The sequence below is a fragment of the Triturus cristatus genome, chromosome 9 (assembly GCF_964204655.1).
Source record: "Triturus cristatus chromosome 9, aTriCri1.1, whole genome shotgun sequence".
Classification (NCBI taxonomy): Eukaryota; Metazoa; Chordata; class Amphibia; order Caudata; family Salamandridae; genus Triturus; species Triturus cristatus.
In genome coordinates, this window is record NC_140592.1 from 1,058,910,934 (window position 1) to 1,058,935,438 (window position 24,505).

Below are 24,505 nucleotides of genomic sequence, written 5' to 3' on the forward strand. Positions count from 1 at the left end.
GGGGACTCTTCTTTAATTATGTTTTTTTTTTTAACTGTCCCAGGAACCAATATTCGATAAGTAGGGGGTCCTATTCTATATAATAATCAGGAACGTCTGCTCCATAACCTACCCGTCTATGGTGATCATAAGCCAGGAGTTTGGAGGTGTACTGGTCAAAATCGTGCTGAAGTTGGTGACAGCCGCTAGCTATGATGGCATTGGTGAGCCATGCTTTTCCCAACACTTCCCCTCATTGTCCATACGGGAGACATCGCTTAGCCCTTCAAGGAAGTCATCATCACTACTAGACAGAGTTTGGGCATTTCCAGACAAAAAAGGTTGGTAACCCTTGGGGCTTAGTACTCGTGTTCGGAGGACAAATTGCATGATCAGAGAAAGGTTAAAGCTCTAACACAGTTTGTGGCTGGGTGCAGGTCTGCATGTGCTCTCCCAGAATGGTCACCATTTAGCAGAAGTACGTGAACAGGAAACAGTCCACACAGGATTATGGAACGGTGGGTGGGGTGTACCGCAATAATAAAATAGTCATAGAAGCAGTTTCTGGTCCCATCACTAGCAGCAGGGACACTTAAGGTAGAAAAAAGGGCATAAATATAATGTGCATTTAAGTATGAATTTTTGCACAGAAACAGACATTTACAACATAATAGATATCAGCAATTGGTCGACTCCATTCAGGCCGATAATAAATGTGAGTCACTGCTAATCATACCTTTGTCTTGTCGATGGTTATTTGTGCCTAGAAGCTGCAATTCAGAATCTATACTGCCACTCTTTGCACGAGTATGTGAAAAGGCAAGTTGCCCACGTTTTCCAGATATAAAAGGTTGATGATCCAGGAAGCCTTTCAATATAAAATAAACATGTTAAGCTTCCATGTAAGCATTTTGCTAAACAATTAATTTAAAAAAGGTAAAAATATAATCATTTAAAAAAATCTAATTATTAAGAAATTGCCATGACACAGAATGGGCATACTTGACTGTCCATTTTTGGCCACAGAGGGCCGTGTTGTTTCTATGGGGACTAAATAGACATCCCTGAATGCTGAAGACTGGGTTTCTGGGCAACCGTAACTAAGAATACTTTGGGAACAAGGACTGTAACTGCATTTGGCATATGTGCAGTGAAGGCTCCTAGTTCAGAAACCACTGTTCTAAGAGCGGGTTTGGGGCTATTAAAGACAAATCTCACTAAAATTGATGTGTGAAATGATGAAACGCAAAAAATGCAATGTATTTGCACATGAAAGTCAACATTTCATAAGCCACACTAAGCAAACGTAGCAAGTCGCAAAACAACCATGGGCTGCCTGGGAAATAAACATTAATATAAAAATTAGATGAAAAGAAACACAGGCCTAAACTTGCCTGCCACAGAGAACACATCTTTCTCTGTGTACACTGGGACAGGAGATCAAAAACAATTTCACAATAAGAGATAATCATGAAATATTACAACACTGTCAAGCTATGTGAAGCCAGCCTGACCCTCCTGATTGGGATATTGGGAATCTAAACATGCACTGAATCAAAATGCTGACAGAGAAGCCAAAGGACGTATGAAACATGCACTATCACTGTTAGTATTTTTCTTCACTACTACATGGGATCCTTCTATGGTCTCAGTATAGTGTTTTTTTTTTCGCTAGTCAAGTTGGCTGAAGACAATTTAAACATTTTATTTGCATACAATCAAGAGTTGTCACACAACCATGCAATAATCATTTGTTTGACAAGAGGCAAACTAGGTGAAATAAAATAATTAAAACGTTGTAAGTCAGTGATGGCTATTTCATCTGCACTATTTATTTATATTTGGTGTACAAAAAAGAAAACAGTAAGAACTACTTATGAAGTGCTAGCTAGAAACGTTTCAGGGTACACGTCTGTGGATCATGTTGTCGGCTGACATCTGCATTTACTATTCTTTGCCTGCCCAGTATATTGGACATTTCACACGCCACAGCAGGAGTTTATGTCTACTTTACTCAGTGGACAAAAGAACAAGTTACTCACCTCTGGTAACAATCTTCTTGGTGGATATTGTATGTAACCACGGATCCATCACGTAATGTATATATTTCCCAGGAGTTAGACTGTTCTCGAAAATTTAAAGCAGTACTTCTGCTTGCCAGTAGGTGGAATTGTGCGACTTTGCACCACTGTCGTTCCGCTCAGGAACATACAAATAAAGCTGCATTTCAGAGCCACCGACATCAGCTGTTTTCCTATGCTGTCCGTGCCCTCAGAAGTGTAATCTATTGGTAGATTGGCATGACCGCAGTGAGTGAGGTAAATTGGAATGGAGTAGAGTGGAGTCAGATAGATTGGAGTGCAATGGGTTGGATTTGGGTAGATTGGAGCGGGGTGGTTTGGGGTAGACTGAAGTGAGTAGAGTGGGGTAGACTGGGGAAGAGTGGAGTGGGGTAAATGAGAGTGGGGTAGATTGTAGTGGGGTAGATTGGTTAGGAGTGGATTAGAGTGGATGGGGTAGACTGGGGTGAGGTAAAGTGGGGTGGGGTAAATTGAGAAGGAGTAGATTGGAGTGAGGTAGATTAGAATGGAGTGGGGTAGATTGGCGTGGAGTGGGGTGGACTGGGTGGAGTTGGGTAGATTGGATTTGACTTTAGCAAAGTGGAGTGGAGGTAGATAGGTGTAGAGTGGAGTGGGAACATTGTAGTGCAGTGGGGTACACTGTAGTGGACTGAGGTAAACTGGAGTAGAGTGGAGTGGGGCAGATTGGCGTGGAGTCGGGTAGACTGGATTGGAGTGGGGTGGATTGGAGTGAACTGGAGTGGGGTAGATTGGAGCAGAGTTGGGTAGATTTCAGTGGAGTGGGGTTGATTGGGTTAGAATGAGTGGCGTAGGGTCGGTGGGATAGAGTTGAGTGGGGGTAGATTGTAGTGGTTTTGGGTAGACTGGATCGAAGTGGATTGGAATAGACTGGGTCAGAGTGGGATAGACGGGAGTAGGGTGGGTAAATTGGGGAGGGTAGATTTGAGTGGGCTAGATTAGAGTGGAGTAAGGTAGAGTGGAGTGTGGTAAACTGGGTTTGAATGTAGCAAAGTGGAGTGGGGTACATTGGAGGGAAGTGGGATGAGTGGGGTGGGGTACATTGTAGTGGAGTGGAGCGAATGATGTGGAGTGGAGGGGCGTCCAATGGAGTGGCGTGTTGTGCCGTGGAGTGAATGGCGAAGACTGGAGTGTCGCTGAGGCAAGTGGCGTGTCGTAAACTGTATTAGAGTGGAGGGGCGTAGAGTGGACCGGAATGTCGTAGAGTGGAGTAGCGTGGCAAAGAATGCAGAGGCTTGACATAGAGTGATAGGGCATAGAGTGGAATGGAGTGGCATAATATCTATGTTTGCCCATTATTGGCTGCATGAACCGGGGTATCTAGCTCACCTCTCTCTGCCTGGAACGGGAGATCACTTTTCTGCTATCTTTGCCCAGGACATTATTTCACAGATCGAAATGCCGTTATCATACTGTGGACCTTTTGGGTCCTACTCAATAATTGGGGAAAAAACTAGCAGGACTGCAGGCTGGGTCTTTACTATATTTACCTCCAATACCACTGAAGTGGTGCATGTGGTTCCCCTAAGGCAAGAAAAGGCTGTGGTGTGCACACTACAGGGGCTCGGATTACAATGTATAGGCGATTTCTTCGCGGAAGGGATTCCTCATACTTGGTGAGTGCAAAGAGCGAAGCACCTACCGTTCTTGCTCAGTTTCCTTATTATAGGGCACATCACACGATGCAGGAATTACTAGAGGAGTGCCTGGTGAAACCTTTGGAATTGCCCTCCTAGACTTACTTGCTGCAAGCAATGACACTGAAGCGCATGATCGCCAAGCACCTGCTGGCGCAGGGCAGGGTAGCGATGTGCTGGATGAAGGGTCCTCTCCCAATACTACAGGGCTGGCACACAGACATGACATATTGTAATACTCAATCTGATGCTTATCATGACCTCAAGCCAATCCGCAGCCACCCAAAGGATATTTGGGGGCCTTATCAAGAGTTTCTTATACAATCGAGGGATGATGAAGCTGAAGTAATGGAACAGGGTGAGGTGGCATTACAGATAATGCAATTGACTTATGGCGCCTGCCTGTAGGATGAATGACTTTGTGAATGTCGCTATGTGTGGTGCCACCACTTGACATAGCGATAACCTGTGGTTGCGGCAGCGGGAGGGCAGCAGGAGGTGGGGGTCAGTTGCTGCCCCCCCTCCTGAGTTGGACAATGAAGTTATAGTTCCTGTAATGGAAATGGTATGGTTTCTTGCTAACTGATTTTCCATGTATTGTCTGAACCTACCTTGACTTCTGCCATGCTAAATGGGTACCTGTATTATGTGCACATGTGAAGTATGCTTATGTATCTTGGCAGTAACTGTCAAGGCATTATACGCTGTATGGTTGTTGAAAATGAAAATAAAGTTTAAAACCAAAAAACAACTATAACAGGAGCAACAATCTACACAGACCTTTCACGACCATTGCCACAGAACCATTCACAGAGGGCAACGGGGACAGTGGAGTCTTCCACACCTCCAGCCACCGTCCCCTCCCAAGCCTTTAGGGTGCACTTGGCGGCATATATCCACCCTGTCAGAGGCAGAATCTGACATTTTCTGCTAGGGGGATAGGTGATAACTTCAGCCAAGTGGGTTGAGCAAATTTTTCAGCTGGGTTATATTTTACCATTTCACGAACCCCCGCCACACCTTCCACCATCCTTTGAACGGCTGATGGAAGACCATCTGTCTCTCTACCAGCAGGAAGTGCAGAATCTTTAGGCCAAATAAGCCAGAGTGAGAGTTCCGGTGGCAGATGCTGGTCATGGTTGTTATTCACACTAATATTGGTGCCAAAAAACGATGAACATATTTGACTTTGGCCCTCTCAATGCCTTTATAAAAAGAGACAAGTTCATGATGCTCACCCTGGCACAGGTCTTGGGTGCCCTCGACCCCAGGGGCTGGATGATAGTGCTGGACTTGCAGGATGCTTATTTTCCTGTTCTCCAGGCGTTACCTGCAGTTCATGGTAGGCCTATTAAATCCAGATACATTGTTACACCACCATTTTGAAGTCAGGCGGAAGTCAGGCAACGGCGTGATGACTCAATTACATCTCACTGGCTTCTTCCAATCAACACCGGTACTCGTGCAGGCTGACGCTGTGTTTGTTATCTCCAAGGCAACGCGGATGCTCACACAAGCTTGCGATGCTGTGTTTGCTGTTTTCAAAGCAACGCAGATGCTCGCGCAGGCTCGCGCTACACTTGTGCCAGTTTCAACAATAAAACGCCAAACATTACCCACACCAGCGAGGAAAACTCACAACAATCGGCCGGCCGACAACTTCAGGCACCTTCGACGTGACAAATCAAATGAATCTAGCGGAAATGCAACACGGAGTGTGTAGAGCAGCTTCTCGTCAATCCACGACAGCCTCAGGAATCACAGGAGTGTTGGAGGACCAGAAAACCGTCGCCAGTATTAAATCCAGATACATTAAGGTAAAAAGCTTCTTTATTCAAGTTATCAGGAAAGCGTCCTCCAACCTCCACAACCAGCAGCAACTAACATTGCCTGAATCAGAACATTCCCCACTATTCTAACCAGCAGGGTTCCATATTCTAAGCAAATAAAAGATGCAAATGCAACAAGGCCACAAGCACTTTCAGTTCGCTGTACTCCCTTTTGGCCTTATAAGTGCCCCTCAGGTATTCATGAAAGTGATGGTGGTGGTGGTTGCAGTATACCTTTTGAGGTAAGAGGTCCCAGTCTTCCCCTGCTCGATGTCTAGCTAATAAAAGTGAACAAGCCCCAAGCAGTCGTCATCCACCTCGAGACTATAGCAAACTTTTAAACATCCTTGGGGCTCACTATCAATGTGCCAAAGTCACATCAGATTCTTTCACAGCTGCTTCCATTATGGACACTCTGCAGTTTCCCACCTATACCCTCAGAGCAAAGGCATTCGGGGGATGATGGCAATGTTTCAACAGCTGTCGTGGATCTTAGTAAGGATGACTTTGCAGCTGCTGGGACTGATGGCCTTGTGTATCCTGCTTGTCAAGCATGCCAGGTAGCATATTCAGGTTCTGCTTTGGAAGCTGAAGTCTCAGTGGGCCCAACGTCAAAGAGATCTCTCTGACCATGTCCTGATTTCACAAGAGACTGCAAAAGATCTGTGGTGGTTGCAGTAACGCGACTGAGTTAGCATCAGATCCCTCTCCTTACACCACTCAGATCTCACAGTGGTGATCGATGCATCGCTTCTGGGTGGAAGAGTTAATTTGGGAGAGGTGGAGATCAAAGGCGACTGGTCTCCAGTGGAGGCCCGGGTCTATGTCACCCTTCTGAAGTTGAGAGCAATCTGCTTGGTGTTGAAAGCCTACCTCCCTTCCATCAAAAGGAAACTGGAGCAGGTGCTTACGGACAACACCACTGCCATATGGTACTAAGCAGGACAGGGGGGCTCCTTGGACTCTGTGACAGGAAGCTTTGCTCCTCTGGACATGGCTAAACCTCGTAGACACCTGGCGGGTACCCTGAATGCCAGCGCAGATGAGTAAGTTGTCAATGCCTTGCAGATTATGAAGGGCAGGAACTTCCGGATGTAGAGCAGGGTTTTTTCTGCAAATGGGGGCGAAGCCTGACTTGATCTTTATGCCACCGCCGAGAATGTGTAATGCTAGCATTTTTGCACATTGGCGTTTCAAAGGTGCCTCTCGCTTAGAGACATATTTAGCATTGCATGAACTTGGGGCTACTGTATGACTTTCCACTGATACCTCTCCTTAAGAAGTTCAGAATTGAGCTGGCCCAAGGCTTCTAGTGGCTCCAGATTGAGTACAGAGAGTATGGTATACCAAACTCCTGGGCATAGGTATCTGTGCACCAATCAGGCTGCCTCTTTGAGAGTACGTCCTGTTGCAGAATCAGGGTAAGGTCCTGCACCCAGGCCTGTGCAAGCTCCAGATCTGTGCTTGGAATTTGGGAGGCAGGTTGAATGCTTTCAACCTTCCTCTCAAAATTGTGGCTATCATCTTGGCAGCCAGGGGTCCCTCAACCAAATCTACATACCAACACGTGTGCTATGAAGACCTGTGGATTCCCCAAGTCATGCATCAGCAATAAAACACATTTTGCATGCCACTGAAATAAGTTTGTGTCACAGTGTACTACTAAACAGATTGACAAACTCCATGCCAAGATGTCCAAAGTTTTGTTGTTTGTTTTTTCCCTAGCCTCAATAGGCTTTGCTTTGAGCACTGTTAAAGGGTACGTATTTGTTCTTTCGGCCTTTTAATGGTTGCCGGACCAGCCATCATAATTGAAATCTACGGTTATGCAGTTCACCAAAGGTTTACAATATAAGTTTCCTCCATCTCACTTTGTAATCAATCAATCAGGAGTTTATAAAGCGCGCTACTCAGGGTGAGGTGGCATTACAGGCAATGCAATTGGCTTATGGTCGCCTGCCTTTCTCTGAGTTGAGCTTCAAACAGCTGTCTTTCATCCAGGCTGCCACGTTCTTCATTCCTTCCAGAAAGCAGAGTCTGGTGTCTTCGGGATTCCTCGTGAGAGAAAGGATGAGCTGGGTGTCGTCGGCGTATGATACGATACGGAGCCCATGCTGTCAGACAATGGCGGCGAGGGGCGCCATGTAGATGTTGAAGAGCGTGGGGCTGAGCGATGATCCTTGGGGTACTCCGCAGTTGATATCGGTGGGTTCGGAAAGGGATGGAGGGAGGGAGTCTGTGTCCTCTGGTTTCTGCCAGAGAGGAAGGATTGGATCCAGTCGAGGGCGGCTCCTTGTATCCCTGCATCGTGAAGTCTGGCTGCGAGCGTGCAATGTGAAACGGTGTTGAAGGCTGCAGAGAGGTCTAGAAGGATGAGGGCCCCAGTGTGTCCCTGGTCAAGTACCATGCGGATGTCATCAGTGGCGGTGAGGAGGGCAGTCTCGGTGCTGTGGTTGCTGCGGAATCCGGACTAGGAGGCGTCTAGGATGGAGTTTTCTTCGATGAAGGTGGTCAGCTGGGCGTTTACGAGTCTCTCAGTGACTTTGGCCGCGAATGGGAGGAGAGAGATGGGAAGGTAGTTTTTCAGGTCCGTTTGGTCGGCCGTTGGTTTCTTGAGGAGGGCTTTAACCTCAGCCCGCTTCTAGTCATCTGGGAAGATGCCGGATCTGAAGGTGGCATTGATGGTCTGTCCTAGTTCGGGTGCGATGGTGACGGCGGCCCTTCGGAATATGTGCGATGGGCAGGGGTCCTTTGGGGCTCCTGAGTGGGTTTTCTTCATGGTCGCGGTGATGTGTTAGACGGTGGCGGGATTCCAGGTCATGATGGTTGGCTTATCAGTGGCGGTGGGGAGGAGGGTGGTGTCCGGCATCTGTTCGCTGAAGTTGTCATAGAGGACCTTGATCTTCAGATGGAAGTAGGAGCTGAGGTTGTCGGAGAGTTCCTGTGAAGGTGTGATGTCCTTGGCTTTGCAGGGGGGTTTGGCTAACTGCTGTATGACGTTGAATTGTTCCTTGGCGTTGGTCTGGACTTTGTCTCTTATGAAGGTCCGTTTGGTGTCTCTTATGCGCTGGTGGTATTCCTTCAGGGCGCTCCTGTGGTTGTTCCATGCTACCGTGGTTTTCTGGTTTTGCCAGGTTTTCTCTAGGCGTCTACAAGAACGCTTGGCTTCTTGTAGTTCTGTGGTGGACCAGGCGGCCTTCAGAGGGCTTTGTTTGGTGGGGTGGCGGAGGGGTGCAAGCTTGTCGGCGCAGCAGGCGATCCAGCAGTGAAATTCTTTGGCTGCTGAGTTGTTGTGGCGCTGGGGGTGGTTCTGGAGGAGGGTGGTGTTAAGGTGTTCCTCTGTGACCTTGCTCCAGTTCCTTCGTGGCGGGCGCGGGGCGGGATTGGGTGCGGTGGTGGTGTTGAAGGTGATGTTGACGCAGTGGTGGTCCGTCCAGGGGGGCAGAGTGGTGTGGCTGAAGCGGATGTTAGTCCCTCCTGCGAAGATGGGGTTGAGGGTGTGTTCAGCTCTGTGAGTGGGCGTGTTGACTCGCTGCTTCAGTCCGAGGTTGGCGAGGAGAGTGGTGGAGTCTGGGTTGTTGCAGTTGTCAAGGTGGAGTACAGTGTGGTGATAGCATGACAAATGATTTTGAATTGACTGTTAAATGAAGGACACAGTTCAAGCTTCATTAAATGTGGACACCTATCCTAGAAAAGAATAAGCAGATGTAATTGTGCTTAATTTGATGGTACAGATAAAGCCTGCATTTTCAGCACTATTAGTGTGATGTGTCTTGGTGTAGGTTTGAGCACGCATTCAGTTATGTTTTTTTAATGTGGATTTATCTAAATATTCTGTACTACTGAAAAACATAATACAATTGTATTTATTAAGAAATACAACTCACCGGGGTGTTGGATTATTACAGTGTAAGTTTCGAATTCCATACAGCTATATTTTCTGGGTCTGCTAAACCAGGATCATAACCTTAAACCTCACTGCTTCATATTATGAGCATATGCATTGAGAATGTGGCATATATACCATGAAGACATAGCTCTGCAGTTGTTCAATACTAATATTTTACTTATTAAACCATTCACAATTTTACTTGTTTACATTGCACAAAGGTAAACCTATCTTCACTAAATCCTATTTTCATACTTTCAACAAAAAGGGTTTTAGCAGTGAAAAGAAAAGGCTCACCTGTGTCATTGGTTAAACTGTCCACGCTGAACTCTAAACTATTTTTAAAAGTGTGAGAAATCCTTGTAGGCTTCTTACGGATGCCACTTTCATCATCATAGCATGGCGTTCCTTGATGGGGTTTTAAAGTTGGTGCTTGAAGGTCACTTAGGACAGAGAACTACAAGTACACAAACAGGAAAACGTGACGTATTAACATTATATTGACTCTTGCAATTTCTACAGAAGAATGCATTTCTTTATCACACTATTAATACTCTGACCATATCACTTGGAAGCAATTTCTTTTTGACGGATTTCCAGTTTTTTGCACTTAGAGTGGATATCATTTCAAAACATCAGAATACACATTGTCCCTCTTGACCCTATAAAATCCCCGACCCTACTGCCAGTGATCCACTTTATTTTCTTAGAGCCGACATCTTAGGTCATCCACTGAATTTTTTCCCATCTTGTTCCCATCAATGTGGTTGGCACCAGCATGCAGCCTTTGTCCTTCGTCCTTCCTGCTTTTTGCCTCCTGAACTACACTGCTGTTGTGGTGGAAGCTGCAGTGGTCACAGAAGACAGGTTGATATCAATGTATAGGTAAATCTTTTACATCCTAGCACTGACCAGTTCCATATGAATTTCAAATCCTATTTGAATGGTTTTCTGGCCCTGTACTTTTAGCCCATTCCAGAAACCTTCTATATAGGATAGTCTCAAAGTGTTTCTAAGAAGGTGCCAACCTGACCACTCATCAAAGGCATGTGCTTACTTGACTACTACTATATTTGGCAAGTTGCACCCAGGTGTAGAATGAGTGGCATAGAATCTTGTGTTGAGTTAGCCTGAAAGCTGCTCTTATGCCACATAGTGAGTATCTACATACCTTTTCCTAATCACTATATTCCGTTTGTCATATATTTTCTTCAGATTTATTTCAAACGTTTTCGAATGGTTTTTGCAAGTTATATACCAGTGTGTCATAAATAAAGGATATGACCTGTTTACCTCCTGTGCAGGTAGAGAATGTTTCTGCATTGTCTGAGACATCTGGAGGTATCTGTAGTGCACTGAATCCGCCAGTTTGTATTCCTTCTTCAGCACTTTGAATAGTTTAAGCCCCTGTGCTCCCCAAATAAGACCCAACTTTGATATACCAATTAGGTCCCATTTGTGAAAACCCTCCAAGTTCCACAAATGATTTGCCATCACTGACACCAACAGGGGCATCCTCATTGAGAGCTCTCCTTCCCACCCTATTTCACAATTTTCTATTTGCCAGGTTTGTATTGTGCAGCAATGTATTACGCATTTACCCTCTCCCCCTCATACAGTGCCCCTAGGTATTTTTCTTCTGAGCTGCATTTCAGTCATCATCAAGAATTTCTGTTGGATACTAAAAGCGAACCAGTTCATGACAATTAGTTCTGATGCCCACTAATATTTTTGGAGCTCACGGAGTGTGATTTTTCCATATGGTTCCATACACACAGTGCCCATGTTTATCCTAGCCGAACACCCACCACTCAGTAAGGTATGCACAACCGCATCCGTTTTCGCAAAATAATACTATAACATCATATACGAGGTATTTTGGAAAGCACATGTGAGTTTAGTTAATGTGATCATTTTATAGTGAGAAGGTTTACCAATCAGGGGCAGCGGTAATCTCCTCCATTGCACCACATCAGTTTTGACATTATCCAGGTGTGTCAAATTTTCATCTATAAAACACTCTGTTTTAGTCACCTATATCCCTAAGTAGTGAAAGCTTTCCATGGATTTATGTAGTGGATAGTGAGTGTCATCTGGTGTGGTCTGGTCCATTGGGGGAGGATTATCGATTCGGACCAGTTAATAAGGAGGACTAAGTATCTTCCGTTTATATCAACCACCTTGAGTTCTCAGAGTGTAAAAGGTCCATCAGACCTGGGAGAATGCTACCTGCATACAACATAATTATGTCTCTCCAGCAAATATTCCATCTCAGGTCCTTAGCTAAAGGTGTTGTTACGGACCCAACAAGCCAAGGGCTCCATCATCAGGGTGCAGAGGAGCAGGGATAGTCAGTCCCTAGTTTTCTTGCTGGGTATACAGTCATTACCATAAATATTTAATTTGAAAAACTGGAATTTGCTCCTCTTGTGTCACAACAGTAAAAAAAGAAGTTAAAAACAAATTATTTTTCATTGCTGGCACATAATTTAGGGAATATCGGGGTCTACAAAAAACGAGGGAACTTGTAAAATTATAGAAGATTCTTCACTGTATTGCCCACCTATTGTCTCTCACCTCGGCAGAATCTAAAGATATTAGGGAAGTGGCTGACAATCTGGAGTCACCACCTGCCATATTCCCCATCAATTGCAGATCTGAACAGATCAGTAGTGAACATGGGACTGCATTCTGGGCTCATAGCAGCTCTCAGACAGCAGTTGACAGCACAGCGCCAACTCTCCACTGTCATACTGTGAGTGAACAGCATGGCTTTGATTGGGGAGGAAGAGGGAAAGTTGAGAGGGTTGTTGGCAAGGTTGGCAGGGTACAATGTTTCAACATGTGAGCAAGGGGAGGAATGTACACAGATGTGTGGCAAAGTCAGTTATTTTTGTTTTCTTTTAAGGAGGGAGGCCAGGACAGAGTAGTTGTGTCAGTTTAGCAGGCCACCTAATATATATTAAGGTGTATTTAGGGACAAGGGCTAGGGGTGGTCAGGACATGTTTTACATGGCTTCCACATGACCCATCTATTATCCCTGAGCAACAGATCCATGGGGTGTACGACGGAATACACTACATGAGCAGCTTTCAATAATGAAAGTTTGTTGTCTTTTTTATGCTAATTAGCCCTTCCTCTGTAGAAAAGAATGCCAGTATTGACAGCTACCCAGCTACAGTTCTATGTATTACAGTCTAGTTGTCTCAACTTAGTAACCTGTAATACGAAAATTACACCTCTGGCATATGCGAAAAGTAACTGTATTTGAGTTGTGACATCACAAAGCATGCTGCCACAACCAGCCGACCGCTAAACAGACTTACAACTATGATTTAAACTATGAAAGAGATAACTAACTAGCCCAAGTAAGCCAACATTTAAAAAGGGCCCGATGGTGTCTGGTATGGACTATTTGTTGGTCTATGTATCTGGTAATAGATGGAGTTTTGGGAGGACAGAGAATGAGCATGAGCCTCTGATCTGATACTTAGTGTAAAGGGTGATGGGTTCAGAAAACTTGTGATCAACCAATAAGTTGGATCAGACATAGACTTAGTGAAAGATCAAAGGTGAATTAACTGAGAAACTATATTGAGAGAAGGCCTTTTTCCAGCTATGCATAATGATATTGTCTCAGATCTGGAAGAAATCTTGGATTGCACATAAGGTGATACCCTGCTATTGGGTATTTACACTTCAACATTCCCTGTATTGGCTGTACAGTCTTACTGCTCAAAGCCCATTCAGTGCCTTTCAGATTTAGAACAATTCAGATGCATTTTATTTACAGGCATAAAATAGATTCATTTTTTTATAAAACATGTATACTGAAAATCATTAACAAGCCTACTAAATACCCCTTGCAGGCTAGATGTTGTGACTTATTCCTATATGGTCCTACTGACGTAACTATCAGGTTTATGTCTGTGATGCATAATGGTGGCAAAAGGCACATTCCGTATACACATTTATTTATTTAATGAGTTTTACATAGCGCTGGCTAGACCCAGAGGTATCAGAGCGCTTTACATGAGTTACATATTGTTACACAGAATACATCATTTACAAGTTAACATCAGTTACTGGGTCTTTACTTAGAAAAACGAGAAAAAGGGAGCTTAGAGGGTGAAGAGAAAAAGGGGTAGCGAATGCAGATCAGATAAGTCAATAATAAGTAAGGTGGAACAAGGCGCTGATCAAATGAATGAGTCAGTCAGGGGGAATGACGAGACTGTAAGATGGAGGCTTCAGATTCCGGACCCCAGGTACCTCGCAAACGAAAATGGCGGCATTGCGGGCAAATAAAAATCATGTAAAACAATTCCAAAAAGAAAAAACCTACCCCACGAGCAGGGCTGAATGGGGCAGATACCAGATCAGGTATGGAGGAAGCCAAGAGGTCTTCGAACACCCACTGCACATCGGAATCCAGGGAAAGCAGGGAAGACGCAGGAGCTCAAGCAGCAGCTTCGGAAGGGGAAGGCAGGCACGGGGTCAAGAGGGGGTGTCGATGCAGGCGAGAAAAACCAACTCGGTGATCAGGGCAGCCGCGTTGCGGCACTCTTGAGGCAGCTCTCTCGGGGGAAAACAAGACCCACGCATCTCCGACGAAGCCCGGGAAAGGTGCCAGCAGGACTACAGGCAGCAACAGCCCAAGACCAGCACGCCGGCGATTGCAGGATCTCCCCGCCGCAATCTTGCCATTCTTCGCTGCTGAGCTGCGGGATGGCAGGCAACCGCATCTCGAGTCCAGAAAGGAAGGCGGGTGGCTACGCGTCCCAGCTGCAGTCCCAGAGAGGTGCCACAGGCAGACAGGAAATAGCACCAAAGATCCGTGAAGGAAGCGCCGATCGTCAGGGCAGCAAAGCCAGACAGCAAAGCCAGGCATCAGCAGCGACGCAGAGGACAGGCAAGCGGCAGACCCACAGGAGCTCGCCTGAAGGCGAGGGAAGAAAGAAGAACGAGCAGAGTGAAGATGGCCACTATGGCCGATGTCCACCTGGGTAGGTGACGGCCGAGGCAGTGAACCGGAGCTGATCTCTATAGCTGCCGGGGCAGCTCCACTGGACATTGGCCATGATTTTCAGGTTCCGCCGCCAGAAACCTCGACCACGATTCCATGGGAGGTCTCAAGTCCAAATGAGAGAAACCAGAGAGGCAAGAACCTCCGAACAAAGACAAGACCCCAGGTATGTAGAAAGGGTCAATGGAGGGAAGATTTCAGGGGATTTACGCCAAAAAGGCGATCCCTTGCCAGGAGCTCATGGCCGGAGCTCCTAATCCGTCGGCCATCTTGTCCTACCACCATCTTGTCCTACCACATGGAGAAGGTATCGAGTTTCGTATGGAGGAGAACCTACCTTTTCTATGATTGCATTGAAATTTGGCATTTACTGTTTTTAACTTTAGCAAGTGTATTAGAAGGAAGCTGCATTATTTGGCAATGCTGGGACAAATATTCAAATGATTAGGATGGTGTTAATTCTTGATCTAAAATAACAGTATCCTTATTTCCATTAATGATCAGCTTATGTTAGGCAATTCTATGGACGATATTATTGATATAATTTTACTTAGTTCAACTGACAACAATGCTCACACATATTTAGCATTCCTAGGTATTGATTTTACCTACCACAAAATGTTTATAGAGAGTGTAGGGACAACCTTACATATTTTAAACTGGAATTTTAAAAGCCACTATGATTTGGGTCTGGGCAATGTTTGAAGACCCTGCTCACTCCTGCACTTCAGATAACTAAGTGAGGTCAATCCACAATGCGTTTTGATTATGTAATAGAGACTCGCGGCCTAATTTTGAGTTTGGCAGATGGGTCACTCCATCATAAACATGGTGGTTTATCCAGTCTGCCTTATCATAACTGCATTTATTTATTTTATTTTTAACATTTATAGAGCACACTGTAACCCTGCGGGCATCCTGGCGCTAAGAGCCCGGGAAAAAGCTGGCGGATAAGCTACAGAGCTGAACCAGAGAATCATACTTTAGGGAAAAGCCACGTTTTGACTTTCCTGCGGAACATCATCAAGTCCTGTATTTTCCTTATTTCCAGAGGAAGACTATTCCAAAGGCGGGCAGCTGCCACACCAAACGCTCTTCCCCCCCAGGGTTACTCTCTTTGTCCTAGGAATCCTGACGAAATAAGCAGTTGTAGAGCGAAGGTTACGTGCAGGTTCATACCATTTAAACCTGCCCTGAAGCAATTTGGGCCCCAGTCCATGGAGTGCCTTAAACACTATACAAAGGGATTTAAACAAAATCCTTTGGGTCACGGGAGCCAGTGCAGCTCTGCCAATGCCTGGGTTGTAGATGTGCGACGTGCACTTGTCAGTGCAAGCTTCGCTGCTGCCGCCTGGATACTCTGGAGCCTCGCAATCAAGTATCCAGGAGACTCCAGGAGCAGAACATTGCAATAATCCAGGCGACTCAAAATAATGCACCTGACTACTGTGATTCTTGCCTGGCTGGCAGTAGCGGTAGCACTCTGCGGAGTCCCCGGATAAGAGTGTACCAGCCTCCCACCAGTTTATTGACATGGGATTCCAAATTCAGCTTCTCATTAAAGCTGACCCCTAGATTGCGTACAATGCTCACTGGTACCAGGGGAGCAGCTGTGGGTATGGGCCAAAAATCAGCTGGTAATACTGATGGAACACTACCCACCCTGCAGTGCAAAATCTCTGTTTTCTCATTATTAAATTGTAGCGAGTTATCACTCAGCCAGATCACCATTTCTCGCATGCTTGTATGAAATTTTTCCTGGGAATCAGCGTGGTTACCATCCAGGGACACGGTAAGCTGAGTGTCATCGGCACAATTAACCACGCTGATATTGTAAGTTTTAATAACATCCAGGAGCGGCCGCATGCATCCATTAAACAGTATGGGGCTGATTGAGGACCCCTGAGGTACCCCATGTTCATTTTTAGTAAATTCCGATTGAAAAGGGGGTAGAGCTACTGCCTGATATCTATCAGACAGAGAGGAATGCATCCAGCTCAATGCCACACCTGCATTATGTCCTACGGCACTTGTAATAAGGCTGGACAGAACAGAGCTATTTTTGAATTTAGGTTAATCACCTCAGGGGGTAATACTTGGCTATTGCAGAATAGATAATCTTATTTACAGACTGAAGACACAATGATGGATTTACTACCAGGGAGTCTCAGTCTAGCTCCAAGTATAAAATTTGTTGTGATAGAGATTTTCAAGGTCAGGATTCCTTGGTGATAAATGGATTCCTTTGTGATCAATGTTGATGATGTAGTCATTTTTAGGTCGAGCCTAGCGTTGTAGCGCATGCGCTGCTAACTTTGCGAGGCATGCAGTATTCAGTATAGTGTGAAACCTTCGTGGAAGCTCTGCCCACTCTTCGCCCATCTTTTTCATTGGTGTAGGTCCTAAATGCTGCCTTCCGATTGGTTTTAGGCTTGTTAGTCCCTCATGACAGCCATGCCCTCATTTGTATCCTTCCATGGCTACTTGCCCCTTTACTCCGAACACTATTTTCTTGCCTGTCTCCCCCCCCCATCCCCTCCGGCAGACCGTGACTTCAAGATTGCCCCCCACCCCACCCCCACTCGTGCCTTCTTGCCCGCCTGCAGTCCAATTTCCAATGCAATCGGGCTCGCGTAAATGCGAGTCCTATTGCATTGCAAATGCTTGTTAAAACAACATTTGGTCTTGGCACTAAAAATAACAGGAAAGTGGGAAGATTCTAGGACTGTAAGAGAAAAGTCTACTACTTCCGTCTGGGTCCCTAAAAATCAAATCTAAGGTATGGCAAGCCTTATGAGAAGGTACAATCCCTTGGTCGTTCAGATTAAAAGCTTGGGCATTTTTAAACTGAATATAAGATTCTGAAACCGTTTTATCCGCAGTTAAAACCGAGTAATAGAATGAGCTAACTACATAAGGAGACTTAATGTACCATTGTTGAAATATAAAAATCCGATTCTTCTTGTTTTTGAGTTGAGCTATGCGTCATCCATTTTACCTCTGCCCTCCCTTCTAACCCCGGCTCTATCCTTGACACCACACCTGCACAAACATTTGTAAAGAATCTAGATTGGGGTATTGCAGGATCTGTATACATGCAGAGTCCGTGCAAAAGAACAGCTGGCGTCTGCTCAGAGTTTCCAGACAATTGTTAAGTACTGAATAAAGTTTACACATATAACATATCTTGTTGTGCAGCCTCAAGACGCGAAGAATGCTCAAAACACCAAGGCTGTCGATTCTCACCATTACCTCATTTGTGTGTTTTTTTCAAAGCTCTATTTACCATGGGGCGTCCCCGGTTTGTAATCCCTTTCTATAAAAGCCAATGTAATCATTGCTTGGTGTGCTTCCTCCTGGAGTATCTCTTGGTGCTTGTTGGACGAGCCCCGCTCATGAGTGATAATAAATGATCTGATATTTACTTGACTCCAGTGTCGATTCTCCTTACTTGTTTGAACCCGTGGACCAAGGGTGACCCTGCACCAGTGTGTCTGCTAGAAGACACACTTGCAAAAATTGGCGCCTGAACATGGGGCCCCATCGGAGGCCTGCAGTTGGACCGGGGAAGGAGATTGTGTCGGTGAGAAGAACTTCACTAAGGAGCGCACCACCTGAGAAGACTAGTTCTGTGGCCAAGGTGATTTTTTTAGCTTCTTGACTCTGATCTTCCCGGCGGCTGCTGACCCTGACTGGGGCTTCTGGACGGCTATTTAGAATGGGTCATTTGTTCACGGAGGATCGACAGGTGACAGTTGAAGACTACGAATAGGTAGGATTGTATTGAACCCATTTTTGTTTGTTTGGTATTCTTTTTTTTAACATTTGCAAATGTTAATACCACAGGTAATGTGAGAGATTTCTCTCGTAATTTCTGTCTGAAGAGTTATTATTTATATTTTAAACCATGCCTGTGTTTAGTAAGTTATGGAAGTTTTGTTGTTGCTGCTGTGATAAGCAGCATAATTTAGAAGAAAGTCAGCCGGCGCCACCAGAAGGTAGGTCGAATTTTGAAATTTATGTTAAACATGGTATTTGTCCCAGCATGTATAGTGCATTGTGGAACAAATAAACAAAAGGGGATCCCGAATTTCAGTGGACATGAGAGGGGACGATGGACCCTCATAAACTTGAGTATTTAGAAAAATAATTGTTTTCTAGGAAAGTTAGACCAGCTATGTTTGACAGTCTGCATATGTGGAGGAAAGAATTTAAGGAGTGGCAGCTAAGGCAGAGAAAGTGAGAAGGAAACAGGAAACAAAGACAGTTTATCAAAAGTTTAAGAAGTTAAAGGATAAAGAAGTTCAGGAAAATATAGAATGTTTAGATCGAGAACATAAATTGACAACATCTAAAGAATGTTGTTAGGCCAACAGCAAATTATTGATTGAACGACCCCCACACCCATACGCATCTTTGGCACCCCCTCCCCCTGGACCACAAAATCCTGTACTTCCTGCACCGCCGACCCCACCTCCTCCACCGACGATTGTACAACACCCTATTTTCAACCTGTGCAGATCCATTCATTATCCCCTCAATCCCAAGCCAACGCTTATGAACAGGCAGAGGGTCCTGTACCAATCCCAGCCCCCCGAATTCTCCGCTCTGCCATACCTCAGCCACGGCAAGATCTAATACAACAGATAGTATTGAGTTGGTTAAATGATTCAGAAATGGTGGCAGAAGAAATGATAGACCAGATACAAGATTTCTCTGAAGGCAAGCTCCTTTGTCTCATAACCAAACTTTCTTATCAGTTGTTGGCCAAATGGGAGATGATTACAGGGGAACATGGTCCAGACAATGTTAGAGCCATTAATCGGCAGTGCCAGGTAGGGGCCTTCCTTGTAGGAAGGGTTAATACTGCCATAGCAACAATAATGCGGCAGCGTGAAGAACTTTTTGCCTCTCCTCGGATAAGACCTATGAGGGAAGCCGCACCCCAGTTTATCCCCGGGAGAGGGAACGCATATAATAATGATCCGAACAGCTCCGATGCTAGAGCCCATTTCATGTTTAATTGGATAAATACATCCTGGAAAAGGACGGATGTTCTTACTCTTAAAGCCTCTTTACCCGATATACAAAAGAACTCCGGAGGTTTCTATGAGGACGTACAGGCAGCCATTGACTCTTGTGTTATGACGCTAGCTGACATTGATATGTTTTTCGGCATGATCTTACCGCAGGATATGTGGAGACTAACTAGGAAACAGGATCATGTTGCCGAGCAAGGAGATTGGACTGCACTAGTAGCGGCTGAAGCGGATAGGAAGCCTGGTAAAAAACCCGCTCAACTTATACTGGACCTTCTTGGCAACATACTAACTTATATAAAAACAATAATTCCCACACGGAAGATAGATTGGATGCTCCTTACTGGTTGTAAACAAAGAAAGGACGAGTCTGTCCCCGATTGCTTTACTCACTTTGAGGAAGCTTTCCATGACATTAGTGGCCAAGACACATCTACCCCCACGGGCTCCCATTTATTTGTAGACCGATTTGTTGGAAACTTACTTCCCGAAATATCTGTTCGTGTAAAGAGGTCTGAAAGTACATGGGCCTCAGTATCCCCTGAGGCCATTTTGGATATGGCTCAGAATTACCAGAATCAGGTGACAGATGAGCACGACAGGAAAGAAGGTAAAATAAAGGATTTAAAGACTAAGGTTATAATGGTTCAGGCTTATGGACCCCAGGGTCGAGGACGTGGTCAGAATACCAGACAAATGCCCCCAGCAGGCCCACCGCGTAGACAGGCACCACTAGGACCGGATCAGTGTGCCTATTGCAAGGAAATTGGACACTGGCGCTCTGAATGCCCCGTCTTAGCTTCTAGTGGGAGAGCCAGGAGACAAGCAAGTAATAATAGGGGAGCTCAACCCCCCTCCCTCCCCCCGACAGCCACAACAAAATTCAGGCAGAAACAGGTCAGATAATTATTTTGATCAAAGAAATAATCAATATTCTTTGGATGACTACGAACCAGATGATGCCATAGAAATGCAGTTTGCCTAGGACAGCGTAGGATGAGAAGGACCAGTTGAGATACCTGTAGATCAGTCAGGACCCTATATAACAGCTACTATACTTGGGCAGGATCATAAATTCCTAGTAGATACAGGGGGCGACACGTAGCGCAATATCTCAACAACTGGTCCCTGGGACACCCTTGTTGGGCCGGATAATAACATCAGTGGGGTTCGATGGAACACCAACCCCTAGACCTGTGTCCCGAAAAATACCTTTATAGGTTAACAATTTTAGTACTTATGCACCCTTTTTGCTTCCCCTGCAAGCCCCTGATAATTTGCTGGGAGTTGACCATTTGACATATTTTCATGCTTACATACATTGCTCTCCATCTGGGGTTCGTGTCACCATTGGAAGGAATCACCAAACTGTGTGAGGCAACGTTTCACCCCACCACAGCCGCACAGCAAGTTTTTGGAATTCCTCCAATATTCAGAAACATTTAAACCGTTTTTCTTCTTTTGCTAAATTATTTCCATTGCTTTAACCTTCTTATCTGTTTTTCATCCACATGTAAGGAATCATGCTTTCTCCCAACTTATATGCTCACAATGTGCCCATCCAGGCCTCTGTAACGAACACAATGGACACGCAGGATTGTTCATAGCAGTAATCCTTTATTAAAAACCCAATGCATTTCGAGCTATGCAAGCTCTTCTTCAGTGGTAACTGCAAATATTAAAAAACTTCATTACTGTATTGGTCTACATTAACTGTCTATAACAATTAATGTTATTCATTCTATGTCAGTAGATCACAGATCTCATAGTCCCTTAATCATAAACTACATCCTCAAATACTCAAGTGATTTCATTCAACCCTTCTCACTCCCTTTGAAATTTCTCAAAATAAACCTCCCACTGTGTGCCCCCCATGATCCTACATACTTTAAAAAAAAAAAAGAAAAAATCTGCCCATACGGTGAATCAGTAATCACCAAAATACCTCTCCCCCATTCCCACTACTTTCTCTCATTCTCTAGGTGCAGCATACTTTAAACTGACAACTTTCAAAACGTGCTCCCCTTTTCTACGCTCCTAATCCTTTCCCCAACAGACCTTCCTGCTTCGACTATCCACACGTCTTTTAAACTACCCTTTCAAACCTCACTCTCCTTCCTTGCACTTCCAGTCCCTTCCCTCGCAGGCCTGCCAGCTTCAACTTTCCACACGCCTTTTAAACTACCCTTTCAAACCTCACTCTCATTCCTTGCACTTACAGTCCCTACCCTCGCAGGCCTACCAGCTTCAACTTTCCACACTACTTCACTCTGAAATAATTAAACCATTCACACGTTTTTAGCGCATTGCAACCGAGTCAGTCTTCACACTTCACGTACCTGCTAAAACTGATTAGCCACTGTGTTCTCTGTCATTGACCCTAAGAACGCCTTTTTCTCTATCCCTATACATGAGGATAGTAGATATCTTTTTGGAGTTTCACTTCGGGCTGTTCATTCAGATTTTGTAGGGCTCCCCAAGGCTACACAGAAAGTCCTAGCATTTACAGTTGGACGAACTTCTTTTGCCACCTGGAGTTACACTTGTTCAATATGTTGATGACATTTTGCTTGCAGCAGACACAGTTGAGCATTGTAAAGAAGCAACTCTATCCTTATTGCACCATCTTGCAGCTAAAGGACATAAGGTCTCGAGGAATAAACTGCATTATTTTCGACCAGAGGTCACCTATCTAGGTCACCTCTTGTCAAAGGAGGGACGCACTCTTATTAAGTATAGGATTCAAACCAATCACACAAACTCCTATTCCCCGTACACAAAAAGAAGTCAGAGCACTTATTGGCACTTTTTAATACATATATCCATCCAAAACGGACAGCAATCGACTCGGCGAAGTTAATTGATCAAATAAGCACTTACCTTGGTACCGCCGAAATTCCAAACCTTATACTATCTGGGGACTTGAATCAATACCTAATGGGATCATCCAAAGCAAATGAAGTCTGCCTCCAATCCTCAAATTACAATATACCAATACAAGGGTCCTTTACGTATGGGAGGCCTAATGGGGATAATCGATTCCTCTTGGAAGAATTAGAACATTTTAATCTAAGGGCCCTCAATGGAAGATCAGCCGATGACACTCCTCCAGTGGCAAGCTATTACACAGAATTAACAAGCTTGCTTTTAGATTATACGTCTGTTAGTCTTCCGCTGTTCTCATACTTAACGAGCTTCAGAATGGGCAACAAGGGGGACAGCGATCATCGTCCACACGAGATTATTTTAGCGGCAACTACCCCGTCCGGCATTCACCCTGCCCGAAATCTAGGCTCAAGCTACACGACAAAAGAGGATCAAGTACACGGCAGAAAGCTTAGAGTCCTTAACAGACACAGCAATCAACCTTTTACTCACACAACCGCTTTAAAAAAATCTGATACAAACCTGGGAATGTTTCACCACTAACCTTAGCAATCTAAAGGCTACGGAAATAAAAAGCCTTACGGTTCCCGTACAAAAGGAAAATATAACAAAGGCTCAAAGAGCGCAAATAAAAACCCTTAAAAAATGATAAATGGCTCTAGAAGATCACTGCGATACGATCCAGGGAATACATCGCTCCTTATATCCCTGCAGCAACAAAGAACCAAATTAAAGAAACTGAAATGGAACATTAACAATAATTACGAACACGACTTCTGGGCAAAACCACTGCACAATATAAAGCATAATGCCAGCGATCTCTTCTGGAAATCAGTAAATACAATAATTCACCCACATCACGGGGGACTCTCTTCCTATATTTTGGAGGAAACCTGGGCAAGCTACTTGAATTCTCACTTCAACAGTCAAACCAATAGTCTGCCTAAACTAGAACAGAGTAGAGCAGACTTGGACGAACATCATATCAATACTGGATTAATGGAAAGAGGCAACAATTATTTCCTTGATTGCCCTGTTGTGTCCCGACCAACGGCAAGAGAAACATCCAAATCTCCTGTTTTAATCCACCAGCAAGAGGAAGGGCCACCGGCCATTGAGCATCTAACAATCAGGAAACAGATCAGGAAGGGAAGAAAGGAAGGAGCGCTGGGCCTGAATGGAATCCCGCCTGCAGTATTCAAACATAGGTCGGAAGAATGGGCAAAAATACTCCATCCACTATTCAAGGATGTAAGATTATTGGGCATCATTCCAGATTCCTGGAAAGGCTCAACGATCATCCCGATCCACAAAAGTGGCAGTAAGGCTCTGCCAGCCAACTATCGGTTAGTGGCCCTGATCGATAATGAGGCCAAATATTTTGCGGGCACACTGCTAGATGAACTCACAACCTGGGCAGAAAACAATGAAATAATCCCACTAAATCAGACAGGCTTTCGGAAAAATTCTGGCACGATATCCAACATCCTGGGAATCTCGCGCATTATGGACACAACAATAAGGAGGAAAACACAGCTGCACATCTGCTTTATCGACTTTAGCGCAGCATTTGATAATGTGGAGAGGTCTAAACTGTAGAGTAAGTTAGCCAGATGGGGCATTTCAAACGCTCTTTTATCAATGCTAATGCTTTTACATACTGTCACCTGGATACAGGTGAAATTAGGACCATGATCTCATCTCTCAAGGAAAGTAACAAATACGAAAGGACTCAAACAGAGATGCGTGCTGGCTCCTATCTTATTTAACCTATTCATGGCTGACTTACCACAGACACTCAACATCTGTAACTCCCACGCACCCAGACTGCGGGGTACTACCCGGTCCAACTTACTATACGCGGATGACGTGGTCATGCTTAGCCATACGGCAGTTGGATTGCAACATCTCCTTAATGGTTTGCAGGAATATGCAGTAGAAAATAGCCTCTTGATCAACCTAAACCAAACCAGGACAATTAACAACAAACAAAGAAAAAGGAATCTCTGGCACCTGGGGGCACACACATTGAATCAGCAGAGGCTTATAAATATCTGGGTGTCTACTTAGACAAGGAAGGATCATTTACCCGTCAACAAGAAGAGATCAAACGGAAAGGG

The 24,505-nt window shown here is 44.9% G+C and overlaps 1 protein-coding gene across 2 annotated transcripts in view; it reads right to left on the reverse strand.

Annotated features, from left to right (window-relative positions):
* Positions 1 to 24,505, reverse strand: part of TOGARAM1 (TOG array regulator of axonemal microtubules 1) — an 846,610-nt gene that overhangs the window by 716,998 nt on the left and 105,107 nt on the right. For both annotated transcript variants that reach the window (XR_014968891.1, XM_085626936.1), the window contains exons 2-3: positions 9,731 to 9,890; positions 716 to 847 (exon numbers count right to left, since the gene is read on the reverse strand). Coding sequence is in view for 1 of the 2 variants with exons in the window: in XM_085626936.1 (XP_085483062.1) it covers positions 716 to 847; positions 9,731 to 9,890 (292 nt within the window). In the remaining variant the exon portion in view is untranslated. The remainder of the gene's footprint in view (positions 1 to 715; positions 848 to 9,730; positions 9,891 to 24,505) is intronic.